This window comes from Aethalodelphis obliquidens, unplaced genomic scaffold, assembly GCF_003676395.1.
Source record: "Aethalodelphis obliquidens isolate GAN/ISIS:26980383/991018 unplaced genomic scaffold, ASM367639v1 scaffold16, whole genome shotgun sequence".
NCBI lineage: Eukaryota > Metazoa > Chordata > Mammalia > Artiodactyla > Delphinidae > Aethalodelphis > Aethalodelphis obliquidens.
This window is the reverse complement of record NW_020837960.1, coordinates 30,018,238-30,032,810: the sequence shown is the minus strand read 5'-3', so window position 1 is coordinate 30,032,810 and position 14,573 is coordinate 30,018,238. Positions and strand designations below refer to the sequence as shown.

General features: G+C 42.4%; 1 protein-coding gene across 1 annotated transcript in view; it reads left to right on the top strand.

The window, feature by feature from the left end:
- Positions 1-14,573, top strand: part of WASF3 (WASP family member 3) — a 53,497-nt gene that overhangs the window by 27,692 nt on the left and 11,232 nt on the right. The window contains exons 3-5 of the mRNA XM_027116635.1: positions 6,225-6,359; positions 8,667-8,820; positions 12,385-12,502. Of these exons, the coding sequence (XP_026972436.1) occupies positions 6,225-6,359; positions 8,667-8,820; positions 12,385-12,502 (407 nt within the window). The remainder of the gene's footprint in view (positions 1-6,224; positions 6,360-8,666; positions 8,821-12,384; positions 12,503-14,573) is intronic.

The following is a 14,573-nucleotide window of genomic DNA, read 5'->3' as shown; positions in this document are numbered from 1 at the left end:
ACGAGCTTGTGTTGCTTTTATATACCCACAAAGACATTTCAAAGAATCAGGCTGTATGCTATGTTTTTGTTTTTGGTACGCGGGCCTCTCACCGTTGTGGCCTCTCCCGTCGCGGAGCACAGGCTCCGGACGCGCAGGCTCAGCGGCCATGGCTCACGGGCCCAGCCACTCCGCGGTATGTAGGATCTTCCCGGACCGGGGCACGAACCCGTGTCCCCTGCATCGGCAGGTGGACTCTCAACCACTGCGCCGCCAGGGAAGCCCTATCTTTTAATTTTTAATTTTGAAATGATTTCAGACTTACAAAAAGGTCAAAAAGAGTGTGAAGAATTCTCAAACTTTCACCCACATATTATTTTACCTCATCTTTTCTTTTTCTCAGAAATTCCTCTCTTTTCCTCCTGCCCTGCTTTCTCCTCCTCTGTCCCCTCCTGTGTCTCTGTGTGTACATACGTGCATACGCATACATATATAGTTCTTATATATACAAACATATATCTATTTCTATCTTTCTCCTTTAGTCTGGAGCAGTTCCTCAGTCTGTCTTGACTTTTATGACTTGACATCTTGACATTTTAAGGGGAACCAGCCATGGGTTATGGACCATTCCTTGGTCTGTCTTCTGATGCTCCCTCACGACTAGATTTAAGATGTTCTCAGGACTGTCACAGAGGGTTGACACCTCCTACTCAGGGCATTCTATCTGGAAGCTCACGTTACTGGCTTGTCCCCGTAACTGCCCCTGTGAACTCTGATTGCTTGGTTAACATTTTGTCTGTGGGTTCCTGTACTGTAAAGTTTTATCCCCTATGTAATTAGTAAGTGTCTTGTGGGGAGGCACTTTGAGACTATGTTCTGTCCTGTTCCCAGACACTTTGAGACCATGTTCTGTCCCAGTTCTACCCAGTAGTCTTAGCATCCACGGGTGATCCTTGGCCAAAGCACTTATTATTGGGGGGGTCACAGAATGGTGATTTTTGTCATTCCCTAGTTTCTTCTGCGTCTATTAGTTGGAGTTCTGATGTAAGTGCTTTCACTTCTTTGCCTGTTATTCATCATTCGTTTATTTACAGCAGTCTGGACTCGTGGACTCTTATTCCGTGGATTATAAGCCGTCATCCTGATTATTTGTCGTAGTACTCACATTTTCCCAGACTTGGCCAGTGGGACCCTTTCATGCTGGCTCCTGTGTCCTGTTGACATGTCCCCGCCACTCTCTGAATACTTCTTTGCTTTTTTTGAAAAGCACACCGAGATATTCTAAGCGCATCTTGTACTTTTTCACTCTCATCCCTAGAATCAGTCATTTTTTCAAGGAGCCTCGTTCCTTTTAGTGGAAAATGGAAAGCCAAAATCGTGACGAACCCAAGATCAAGGTGCTAGGTGTACGGATTAAAATTTCTGAAGGACCTCATCATGACTGGTGCCTTGTTCCGCAGGAAGGACTCTCACAGACACACATTGTTTCCCGAAAATCCTAAATACAACAGAAAATCCGCACATAATTTTGATGCCTTGGCAGTTGGGAGGCGCACTTCGCGACCTGACACACTTGGACGTAAGCTCGTGGTGGTGCCAATAAATCTGTAAATGGATCCTTTGTCAGTAAAGAGTGAATAAATGGTGCTTACCTCTGTGTGGTCTTTAATTCAATTCAGAATTATTTTAGTGCAGCTATTATTGGACTTGCCACTGGAAGAGTGAGTACAATTAAGCTTTTCGAATAAGTTGCAGTTTGCAAAACGGAATGCTGTAATTGCAACACTTTATTCTTGTTCATCGGAAAATATAGTTCTTCCATTTCCTTCTCTTCAGTCACTCGTCAGCTTTCAGCAGCTGGAAAGGATTAAGTATGCAAGTCTTTAATTTCTGTTTCTTTTTATAAATTGAGAACTTCCAATGGGAGTATAGTAGCAGTTGTATGTTCTTTTCAAGTAGGGTTAAGCATGGAAGGTAAAGGGCCCGTGTTATTGACCCTTTTCAACTTATTTAGCATCTAGCAGAGTGTGCTTCTCAGCAGTGCTTGCTGTGCTTTGAGAACGCTGATGTCTCTTCTGCAAGAGGTTGTGCTGTATATGCCTGTGTTCTTGCTGGTATATGCTGTCCCTATTAATTAGATTTCTGCAGAGTTGAAGGGAAAAGGATTCTTCTGGAGTTGCACTGGAATTTTTTTTTTTTCTAACCATGAATGGGCAAGTAGAAAAACAAAAATCAGTTGGTTCCATTTTGACTATGTCTGGCCTTCCAAATAAACAACTCCTAGACCTGGATCTAAAGCATTCGGAACACGGTGCTCTGTCTACAGGTCATCCCGGTGAACAGGCAGGCATTTTCCCAAATGGGCTTCAGAAAACAGTATTTCTGAAAGGTGTTACTGGTGTTTCCAGGCCCAGTCAATTTGAAAACGGTGTGCTAGGGGCTTCTGCAGAATCCTAACACACATGAGTGTATTAAAGATTTTAAGATGCCCTGAGGCATAGATACACGTTTAATCCTTCTAGTCCAGCATTTCCCAAACTTACATGAGCAGGGAGCCTTTGTTGGCTGTGTCCTTGTTAACAAGAAAACACTGGTACAGGTTATGTGTTTTTATTCAAGAGATACTGAGCACAGGCTCAGCACAGACAGTGCAGAGAAGCAATGCAGATAAGGCATGGCTCACACCCTTAAAGAACTTCCGTCAATAAAGACAAGAATAGGGGCATGTGGTGCGTCCTGTGACTGAGGCGTCCTTTGGGTACAGTAAGTCCCTGACATGTGAACAAGTCCTGTTCTGAGAGTGTGTTCGTAAGTCCAATTTGTTCATAAGGCCAACAAAACCTGGGTACCCAGCTAACACAGTTGGCTATATAGTGCTGTACTGTAATAGGTTTATAATACTTTTCACACAAATAATACATAAAAAACAAACACAAACAATAAAACATTTTTAATCGTACAGTACAGCACCTTGAAAAGTACAGTAGGACCAGCCACGTCATTGCTGCTTCTACACTTGCTTCTGGATATCCTGGGCTTGAAATAAAGGGACTGTACTGCTGTACTCTATACCGTACTGCACAGTAAAGTACACAAAAGCACAACCACATGCAGAGGACGCACGCACGTGACCATGTACGCCAGACACGTGAACTAACGTACACGACTGGACCTGGGAACGCATGTTCGGGTCTTTGAAATTTCACAACTTGAAGGTTCGTATGTAACAGACTTACTGTATTTGCGAACACAGAGCGGGGCCTCAGATCTCACAGACCCCAGTCTGCATCTGGAAGGATTGATTTTAAGTGTATGCATTTTTATTCGTTTATTCAAAACTCTTTTTGAGCACCTGTGATGAGCCAGGCACGCCCTAGACCTTGGCGACTGAAACAGCAGCGCACAGACCGAGGAGAGACCTCCTCTCCGGATCGTATGTCCTAGTGGCAGGAGCCAGGCAGGAAACGGGATGAATAAGTACGGGTGTGTAACTTACTACGTGGTGGTAAGTGCTCGGGAGAAAAATACAGCCCGGCAGGGACGGGCTGCCTGTGTGTTTGTTTACGTCTGTGAGAGTGGGCGGGAGGCGATGGTCATTTAGATGTAGTTGCTGGAGAAGGTTTCCCTTAGAAGGTGACCTTGGGTCGGGACTGGATGGCAGCAGTGGCCCAGGCAGGAGGGACAGGAGATGTGAGCCTGGGGAGGAGCAGGCATGGCCGGCGCAGCTGAGCGTCAGCAGGGGCCAGTGTGGCCCGCGTGGGGCGTGGGAGGGAGAGGAAAGCAGGGGATGGGCCAACGAGGCAGATGAGCCGGACCACGTAGAACCTTCTGGGCCGTCACTGGCCTTCAGCGTCTTCTGAGCGAGGTGACAGTGCACGGGTTCGAACCTGAGGAGGGACTAACAGGGTTTGTGAGCAAGTGGGGCAGGTTTCGCCAGTGCGTTCTTCTGGAGCCCAGAAAAGGGGCAGCGCGGAGGTGCACAGGGCCCCCCGTGTCCTGCTGAGAGCCTCAGGGGTGGCGTTAGGCTGCTGGGAGCCATGCAGGGTCGGCGCAGTAGCAGCGTGCCGCAGGGATTTGAGGGCGGAAGGTCAGTCTGGAGGCAGAAAAACAAAGCTGTTGATGTAATTCGGGCAAGAAACAAGGAGGGCCAGAGCCGAGGGGCTGGGGGCGTAAGGGGCCGAGGTTTGGTGTCAGTGGCCGTGGAGGGAGGGAGCTGTCCCGGAGGACTGTGTTCTCGCTTGGGCTTCTTTCGGGGTGGTCCGTGCCTTTCCACGTGGGGGTGCACGTTTGAGTTAAGGTGGACACGAGTTCCTATGAGAACTTGTGCTGGCGTTGAGAGTCTTACAGGACATCCATGTGGAGATGTTTATGAGGTAATTAGATGCACAAGTCTGCTCAGGAAAGAGTTGACAAGGCAGCAAACAGGCGTTAACTCTGGTGCCACGTCTAGTTGCAGTATTTAAAACATATGTAATTTGTGTGCAGGCTTTTTATTGAACAGACCCCTCGCCAGAGAAGGTGTACAGATGGCAAACAGGCACATAAAAAGATGCTCCACATCATATGTCATCGGGGAAGTGCAAATTAAAACGAGATATCGCTACACACCTATTAGAATGGCAAAAATGCAAAACACTGACACCACCAAGTGCTGGCAAGGGCGTGGAGCAACAGGAACTCTTGTTCATTGCCGGTGGGAGTGCAGCCACTTCGAAAGACTGTTTAGCTGTTTCTTAAAGACTTAAACATACTCGTACCGTAGAATCTAGTAGTCATGCTCCTTGGTATTTACCCAAGTGAGTCGAAAACTTAGATGCACACGGAAAGCCGCACCCAAATGCTTATTCATAATCACCAAACACTGGAAGCAGCCAGGATGTCCTTCAGTAGGTGAACGGATAAATAAAACTGTGTTACTTTTAGACAATGGGATGTTATCCAGTGACAGCAAGAAATGAGTTATCAGGCCATGAAAAGGCACGGAGGGACCTTAAGTGCATATCACTAGGTGATAGAAGCCAGTCTGAAAAGGCTCTCTACTATATGACTTCAATCCTGTGACATTCTGGAAAAGGCGAAACTGTGGAGACAGTAAAAGCAAGGTCAGTGGTTGCCAAGGTGGGGTGAACAGCTGGGGCACAGAGGATGTTTAGGGCAGTGAAGCTACTCCGTATGATAACTACAGTGGTGGATCCCCGTCATTGTATATACATGTCAAAGTCCATAGGATGTCCTACACCAGAGTGAAGCCTAATGTAGACCGTGGACTTGGGGTGATAATGGCATGTCAGTGTGTGTTCATCAGTTATAACACGTGCCATCTGGTGCAGGGTGCTGATAGCAGGGGAGGCTATGTGTGTGGGGGGCAGGTGTTACGTGGGAACTCTCTGCTTTCTGCCCAGTTTTTCAGTGAACCTAAAACTGTCTAAAAAATGAAATCTAGTTAAAAAAAAAAAATAGTGGTATCTCTGTCCGGGGAGAGAGGATGCAGGCATGCCTTGTACACTCAAGTAGGTAGTTACTAAATGCTTGTTGAGAGAATAAAGGAATAGCGTTCGGATTTGGAAATTCATCGTAAGATACTGATTCCTATCTTGCTTGTTAAACTTTCAGAAATGTTATTAATTACACTTTAAGAAAAATTGGGAAGTATGTCTAAAACTCACAAGCATGAAGAGGTGATCCACAGAGAAAAATTTAACTCAGGATTCAACATGTCGACTTTTAGGGAGGGCCAGAGTCAGCACTGTATACCTAGATTTTGAAATATGAATTAGAAGACGTTAATGCCATTGGAAAGTTGTCGGCGCCATATAAGATGTCTAACATTTCCGATTGTGAATGAGGTAAAATCCTAAGTTTAGAAAACAACATGATTTACTGAATTACCTTGGGAAGTAAAGGGAAACCGTAGGTCCTGAGATGTTTATACATGCAGCCTGCAAAATGAGAGAGTAGTTTTTTCTAAAGAAGTTTAATGGAAAGCAACTGGTGGAATAGCTCATGGAACAATCAAGTAAAAATTCTATACCATTTTGGGGCATTTTAAAATTCTACAACTTTGGGTCAGTCTCAGATATGTGTGAACATGCCTAATAAATTTTGAAAAATTCTACAGGCCTTTGACTGTGATACTTTATGTTTGTGATCATTTGCGCAAAACCCCACGTGTTGAGATTGGAGTTTGGCTTGGGTGAGAATGTGGGTTCTGACCAGGTGGCCTTTCCCGTGCGTTCCTTCTCCAGGCAAACATGCTGAAGACATATTTGGTGAGTTGTTTAATGAGGCCAACAACTTCTACATCCGAGCAAATTCTCTTCAAGACAGAATCGATCGCCTTGCTGTCAAAGTCACCCAGCTGGACTCAACAGTGGAAGAGGGTAGGTAACTGCCTGAGAGCTGTGAGCTGGAAATGATGCGGACGGGACAGGAGTGGTTAATCGCAGGGTAATTCCTGCTTCTTCCTTGGGGTCGTATGCTGTTATTTCATCTTGTCTTTTTCTAGAAGAACGATGAGGGGGAAAACCCACAACAATGGGGTTAATTAGTAATTAAGAGAGTCCTATCTTGTCAGCCTTGTGTGCCACACTCTCTTTTTTTTTTTTTGGTTGGTACGCAGGCCTCTCACTGTTGTGGCCTCTCCCGCTGTGGAGCACAGGCTCCGGATGCGCAGGCTCAGCGGCCATGGCCCACGGGCCCAGCCGCTCCGCGGCATGTGGGATCTTCCCGGACCGGGGCACGAACCTGCGTCCCCTGCATCGGCAGGCGGACTGTCAACCACTGCGCCACCAGGGAAGCCCCACACTCTCTTTTTAAATAAACTACACATGTAGTATTTGTTTTAAAGGACTCTTTGAATGCATTCAGTATTAGAAGTCCTCATGGACGTCATTGGTAGTTATTGGTAGTAAAGATAATTTCTTACCTAAAAATCACAGACTCTGTCCAGCTAAGGGGGAGGGGGAGCTATCACCTGCTGCTCTCCTTAGGGCCGAGGCTTCTAAGTCATGCCGCTGATCCTGCTGGGTTAACTACCCAGAAATAACATTTACTGAAGGCCTCTAGGCTCCAGGGTTTTAAAACAAAGTTAGTGTTGACAGGCGCTGTGTAGTTAATTGGTGGTCATACCCTGAAATTGGGGTAGTTTCAACAAAATGAATATTCAACAATTCCTTTTAAAATTTTTCCACTTGCTGTCTCTTTTGAACAAAAGACTGAAATTAGACTGGAAAAAAACTGTCCCCCCAAATCAAGATATGCCATTTTATATTTACTTTGAAAAGTTATTTTTACCTTTATGTAAGGGTACTTACAATTTCTCTTGTTACATTAAAACAATCCTAGCATCTGGTTTTTCTACTAGGCCTTTAATAGTAGTAGTAATAAGAAGGTTTTCTTTTTTTTAATATAGTTGTTTATGGAATTCATCCCTCATCATTTAAGAAAAACATGTTTTCTCATGTTCAGATCTTTTTCAAAGGTCAGAATTAAATTAGCAAACTAAAAATTTAACAGAAATGTAGAACATTGATATTTAATATCTGTTACGAGCATTTCTTACTGACTCTTCGAACAATAAGTAGCAAGCGGAAGCTGTGCTCTTTTTAATCTGATTTTTAAAATTTATCTCTTATTTTAAAAAATAAAAATTTGAATAGCTGCTTGGTCTATTCAGATAAGAAATTTTTAACATTTTAAATTAATCATTCACTTTTCAAATGGTATCACAAGTATTTTTTTAAAAAATATTTGTCTTCAGTTTTTTTGTTGGTTCTTGCAGTTGTAACGCCTGTGATAAACCTTACACTGGAGAAGGTTAGTCTGTAGGTTAAATCTCATGAGATTCCACAGCATATCTCATATCCTTAAAATTTCTTGCCAGTCAAGATTTTACCTTATTACTTTCCTTGCCATGGATGTAACTGTACAAAAATCCCTCCGCCGAGTTAGGAAATCTGTGCTCTCCTTGGACCTGCCACTGTTCTGCAGGGTGACCTTGGAAAGGTCATTTAACACCCCTGACCGTCAGCTTCATTGGTCCAGTGGGTTAATGCAACAGTTTACCCACCTCAAAAAGTCTGTGTGGAGGTCAGATGAGTTGAAACCTGAGATGTAACATGTTGTACAAACTCAGGAAATGAGGGTAATTAGCCTGGTTCTCTCATTCCTTAGTGTAGATTCGTATCATGCTGCTTAATTTCTAGGACTACAGGTAGGTTGAAAAGCTTTGCCCTCTCTTTAATGTTAGTGTCAGAAAAATTTAATGCAGTTTTTCCATTTGTGTGTTTTTTGCAGAAGTATTTCCCACATGTATTGTAATTAAACTGGTATTAACTGTTTGAGTGATTTTCCCCCCTAAGATACCCAGGGGTATTGTGTTTACATTCCTGTTATACTCATAACTCTATTCCTGTGTGGTTTCTGAGAAATGCTATTTGAGTAAAGAATGACGCTCTAATATTAGGTTCAATGAAATCATTATATCGCTACAGAAGAAGGAAAGGCGCGCCTTACAGAGATAACTGTTTATCAGAGGGAAGGGATGCGTGTACTATTTAAGCATGGTTTTAAGTGAACAATAAAAGACATTATTTGGCTATTCTAGGAAATGTTTATGATTGTGAGTCAAATTATACTTGTTTCTAAAATATTTCCATATAACCCGACTTGGACTTTTCTCTAAATAGTGTCACTACAGGATATCAACATGAAAAAAGCTTTCAAAAGTTCCACAGTCCAAGACCAGCAGGTGGTTTCAAAGAACAGCATTCCCAATCCTGTTGCTGACATTTACAACCAGAGTGATAAACCGCCTCCTCTGAATATCCTTACACCTTACAGGTAGGGCCTTGTATATCCCCAGAGCCTTTTCAGTGTAAAGGAGTTGAGAGGGGTGAGCAGTGCGGTGAAAATATCTTTTCAGACTTTGAGAATGATAATTGCGGTGTTAGCCACAGTGAAATTAGTCATTTACAGAATTGCTAAAGTCTGAGTCTTTCAAAATATAAATAAGTTTACCAAGAGGAGTGGGAGCGCTCATGTTAGCTTTTAAATGCAGATATCTAGAGCAGAAGTGGGCCCGTTATGTAATAACCCTGCGGGATTGTGTTGTTCCTCGCATGCAAAATCAAGTTTAAAGGAACTGCGTGATTCGCTCCTAATGCAGCAAAACACCTGTCTCGGCATTTCAGCCCTGCAGACATTTGTTACTGAATTCAGAAAAACATGTTCTACAGCATTAGAGGTTTCTAAGAGTGAATATATAGTCAGGAAATCAACCTTCTGTGTGAAGTGGTAGGACACATTATTAGGACCAGACTTCCAGGAAAAAGAATAGAAAATGTGCAAAAAATGAATATTAAGAAACTAACTAAAAATGCCCTTTAGAACTCCTCTCCTCCCGCCGGCCACATCCGTGTGTTCTTTCCCATTTCATGTACTTCCCTGTACCTCCCTGTCTTTTCACCCCACTGTTGAGCTCACTGGTGCAGCTTCTGATGAGCTCAGTCAGGCTGGTGGTGGGGTCCCCACGGTCCCCCAGGATTAGCTCTGCTGGGTAGTACCCCTGCAGAGGCCTTCCTGAAATCACTGTGTCCTTCACGTCCATTATTGTCCTCCTGGGCCCAGTGGCCCTTCTCAGGGAGTGCCCAGAGGTTTTTGGGGTCTGAATTAACTATCCTTTCGCAGGGTCCAAAAGGAGACGTTTGGAGCTGTGCTTTGTTGCGGCTCTGCTAGTAAAGCAGTAATTCAGACTGCATCCCTGTCTTTCAGCATGGACAGAAAGATTCTCCAAAAAATGTAATAGAGATTCCATGGAAACCGTGATGGGAGAGGACCAGGGTACCACATTTTTATATGAAACAAGCACACTTTTCTGGAGGTTTTAGCGCACTCACTTAAAGATGTAGATGAATAGTGGTATTGTAAGCCTAACGTTTTAACTTGTGACTTTGCTGTTGTTCAATAGACATTTTTCTGGGACAATTTCAATTTTACTTATTAGCCCAGAGCCATGAGAACTTAGTAAAATTTTCCTAAGAAACCTCACTAAATACTTTGTTCTAAAGGAAAAAAGAAACCCAGAAAATTCAATGAACCACTTGTATTTGATTATTCAAGATCATGATTAAATATTTGTGGTGATTTAAAATGTTTAATTGCATAAAAAATGAATCGACCTTTATATATTATATTATTGTGTGTTTACTCAGTTTTATGGAAAAGAAAAATGTCTTTGACTTTTTAATAGTATTTAAGAATAGTAGTGCCAGCTCAAATCTACTTTTTATTAATACAGAAATGTTTGGGGTAAGAAAACACATAAACTTCTGCATTTGGACTTAAATATGACACAGTCACAATGCAGTCTTAAATATGAGATGTACAATGTGACTGAAAAATCGAATGTTTAGTTGCGATAAACATAGGACATTTCTGCTTATATTCTGATGTCAAGGTTAACATTTGCTTAAGTTATTAAACATATTTATTCCATTAAGTATTAGCTCCATTTTTGAAAAAAAGAAGGTGCATTTTATACATCTTAAAATTGCAGCAAGTTCCTGCTCAGTTTTTCTGTCTTCATCTATATTGAAGGCCTAGTATCTTAGGGAAATAATTTATATTTTTCACAATAATGTTATTAATAAAATCTCAGTAGTGCAGGTTGCTTCTCACTTAGGAAATTTGGAAAAGAAAGGATTTTAAGTAATTAAAGTTTAAAGTACAGAGTGAATTGTGCTGATTTGTTAGCGACTTTAAGACAGAGCTACCAGATGACCCTCATGAAAGCCTGGGTCTCTTTATTTGATGCTGAGAAGCTTACAGAACACGGCATAGCAGGAACTTCAAGACCAGGTTTCCTTGAGTGATTCATGTCACTTTCTTTGACTGTGTGGCCACAAACTCTTTTCTATACTCATTTCTCTGATTTTTTTTTTCTTTCTCTGTATGCCTTAAATGACTAATTGAAATGCTCATTTTTAAAAATAAATTCATTTTGGGCTGCATTGGGTCTTCGTTGTGGCGAGCAGGGGCTGCTCTTCGTTGCGGTGCGCGGGCTTCTCATTGCGGTGGCTTCTCTTGTCGCGGAGCACGGGCTCTAGGCACACGGGCTTCAGTAGTTGCAGCACATGGGCTCAGTAGTTGTGACTCACGGGCTCTAGAGCGCAGGCTCAGTAGTTGTGGCACATGGGTTCAGGTGCTCCACGGCACGTGGGATCCTCCCAGACCAGGGATCGAACCTGTGTCCCCTGCATTGGCAGGCGGATTCCCAACCACTGCGCCACCAGGGGAGTCCCTGACATGCTAATTTTAAATGTAAATGTTTTGCCTTCTCTTGAAGGTAATATACAGGCCAGATACTTTTTAAAGCATTAGTAGAATAAATAGAGTGTTCCCTCCTTATCATGATTATTTTGAGCTTTGCTATCTATTGATTTATATTACAACTGTGGATTCGTATTGGCTGCATTCTTACTGGCTTTATGATAAATGAATAACTTATATAAAGACTTGGGGCTTCCCTGGTGGCACAGTGGTTAAGAATCCACCTGCCAATGCAGGGGACACGGGTTCGAGCCCTGGTCCGGGAAGATTGCACATGCGTGGAGCAACTGAGTCCGTGAGCCACAACTACTGAAGCCCGTGTGCCCAGAGCCGGTGCTCTGCAACAAAGAGAAGCTACCGCAGTGAGAAGCCCGTGCACAGCAACGAAGACCCAATGCAGCTCAAAATAAATAAATAAATTTTCTAAAAAAAGACTTGAAGTATTTTTTAGAATATAGTAATTGTAGCAGTTCTTGACAATGAAATGGCTACAAGTGAATTTTCTTTGTCGGTTACTTCCATTTAAAAAAATATCTAGGTCATCACTTTTTATCCTAGTTACATTTATACACCATGAACCTTTTGCTCCTTTCCTAATTGAATTGTAGACATTGGGCAAACCTGATTAAGAGAAAAGCACAGAGTACTTGCTAATTTTTATCCTAATAACATTGTCGCTCCAGAGTAGAAGTGAATGTATATATATACTAAGAATCCATCCATCTGTGTGTGTGGCCCCCATTGGAATAAACAGAACATACCTTGAAATAACTGTGGAACTAAATGTTGCTGTTTACGAGCCATATTGTGATTTGGGCAGCACTTTGCTGTACCGAAATCTAAATTTGCAAGAGTAGTTTTTACATCATTATTCTAGAAAAAAAGTGCTGTTCTTGCATGTTCACACATTTTTCCAAATAAGGAAAATCGGGAGACTTAACAGTGTATAAGGACAGTTCAGATTCCTCGCGTAGATGTTATCATCTCATGATTTAGAATTAACATTAATGTTTACCCCGTATGAAACTCTCTAACGACCTTTTCTCCCCCCCCGACTTGTAATACATTGGTTTATAGAGATGATAAAAAGGACGGGCTGAAGTTCTATACTGATCCTTCCTATTTCTTTGACCTCTGGAAAGAAAAAATGCTACAGGACACAGAAGACAAAAGGAAAGAGAAAAGACGTCAAAAGGTAGATAATTCTAGTACGGGAAACGTGCGTATAAATGGGATTCTCCCTTAGAAATTAGAAGTTTAAAATCAGTAAATTCTTTAAACGGTTGAGATGTTGAATTGCGTGAAGTCGTCTTAGAGGTTGCATCTGTCACGTGAAGGTACCATGCAGTCTAACACAGTAACACTGTTTCCATAAATACTGTTGATTGTTCTCTAATACTTGCTTTAATAAATACAGTGGCTGAAATTTCAGTTTTGTTCGTAACTGTGGTTTGTAACTTTTCTCTTGCTCTTCAAATTTCGTAAAGTAGTCAACATTCCGTATCAGTTAGAATTTTCTGCTTTGGTCTTTTTAACATTATTAATTGTTGGGTTGTCACCTAACTGTAATTAAGACCGTGGTGAGAGGTTCATATTGGATTGAAAAGCGTGTGTGATCTGCACACTTGGAGGAGGGTAGTATTTACTAAAAGTGAGATTCCCTTTGGTGGGGTGGTCGTAGGCAGGAGAATTGCAAGTTGGAAGGTTGAGAGACATCTGTACTGCAAACGCTCTTGGGAGGACAAACCCACTCTCAGATTAAGGAACTTCTGTTTTGAAAATTATCCCTTTGGGGCCCAGAAATTAGACTTAAACCATTGAAAATCAGAGTTAACTCTCCAAAGGCAGATATTTGCCAAGCCTTTTATATGTGAGCTGTGTTTTAAAAAATGACCACCTGCTTTGTTTGACAACTATTAGGGTGTGTGAATTAAGAGCTTAGCATGTTGTGGGCTGGCTGCCTGAAGGTTCTGAGACATCTAGGAGGTGTATTGGCCCAGTAGGAGTGACAGTTCGAGATGGAAGAGAACTTGAGATTTGAAAACAGGATTTAGGAAAGGGAACATGGAAATAGGTTGCAGACTGCAAGTGTGAGAGGTTACCACGAATTCTGGGAGAGAATTCCACAGACTTGGTTATCTGTGTGCACTTCTCGTGCTGATGGGTTGGGGAGATTTAATGGGAAATCTTTGAAGAGTTGCTGGGTATTCACGTGGAGAAATAGCCAAGCAATGAAGCTGCAAAGTGTTCAGGTGAAGAAAGAGAAGATACTAATCTCTCCAAAGGAAAAGGAACAGAGATTTAAAGGCCTGTTGGTCTGAATCCCCGAACTCTTTTATGGTAACAGGGCAAACCCCCAAGTACTTTTAAGAGGACTCTCCTTTAAAAATCTCCTGCTTTTAAAGTGGCCTCCCAGGATTTCCTAGAAGCATCAGTGATACTTTTGACAAAAATATTTAACTTTTTTGCCACTGTTCTTTAGTCTTAATCTACTCTGTGTGGTTACTGTGTCTTCAAAGTTATTTGTCATTTCCTTGGCAGTTTTGTCTCATTCCATATTCCTCAAAGACGTAAGATTCTGATGAGAATTTCGTGTTCATTCATTTATATAACGGTTCTTTTTTGAATGGCTTGTAAATGCTGTGATGAAAAAGAAAGGATTATCCCCCTCATGGAGATGAAAATACAGCGGGGGAAACAAACATTAGATAATCATGCTGTCCTTTGGAACTCAAAGAGGGAAAGAAATTTGAAAATTTTAATACAAATCTGCTTTCTATAGGAACAGAAAATGAGGCAAGATATCCTTAATTTCCCAGGATTTTAGAAACCCAAAAGTCACTTTCACTTTGGAACAGACAATTCTATCTGAAGGAAGAATTAGTTTAGAAAATTTGGGGATAAGACATCCATTGTTTCTGAACATTAAATTTCCTTGGTTTGATGGTCTAAGAACATTTTTTTTAAGTTATGCAAATAGTTATGTCGTTGTAAGGCTGTAGTTACAGTGCTGGGAAGGAGAAGCCTTGGGGGAGGTGGCAGCAGCAGGTGGGGTGACGGTGCAGAAGGTGAGGTGGTGAGTTGAGGAAGGCCCCTCGGTGTTGCTCACTGAGGTGCAAGGACTGATAGCAGAAGTTAGCTCCGCAGAGTGAGTGTGTGTGCGACTGTGCGTGCATGTACGTGAGAGGGGATGCCGGAGGCGTGCTGGGCAGACAGAGGGGCTTTCAGGTATTGACAGGAGCAGCTAGGATCATCCTGGGGCAGGA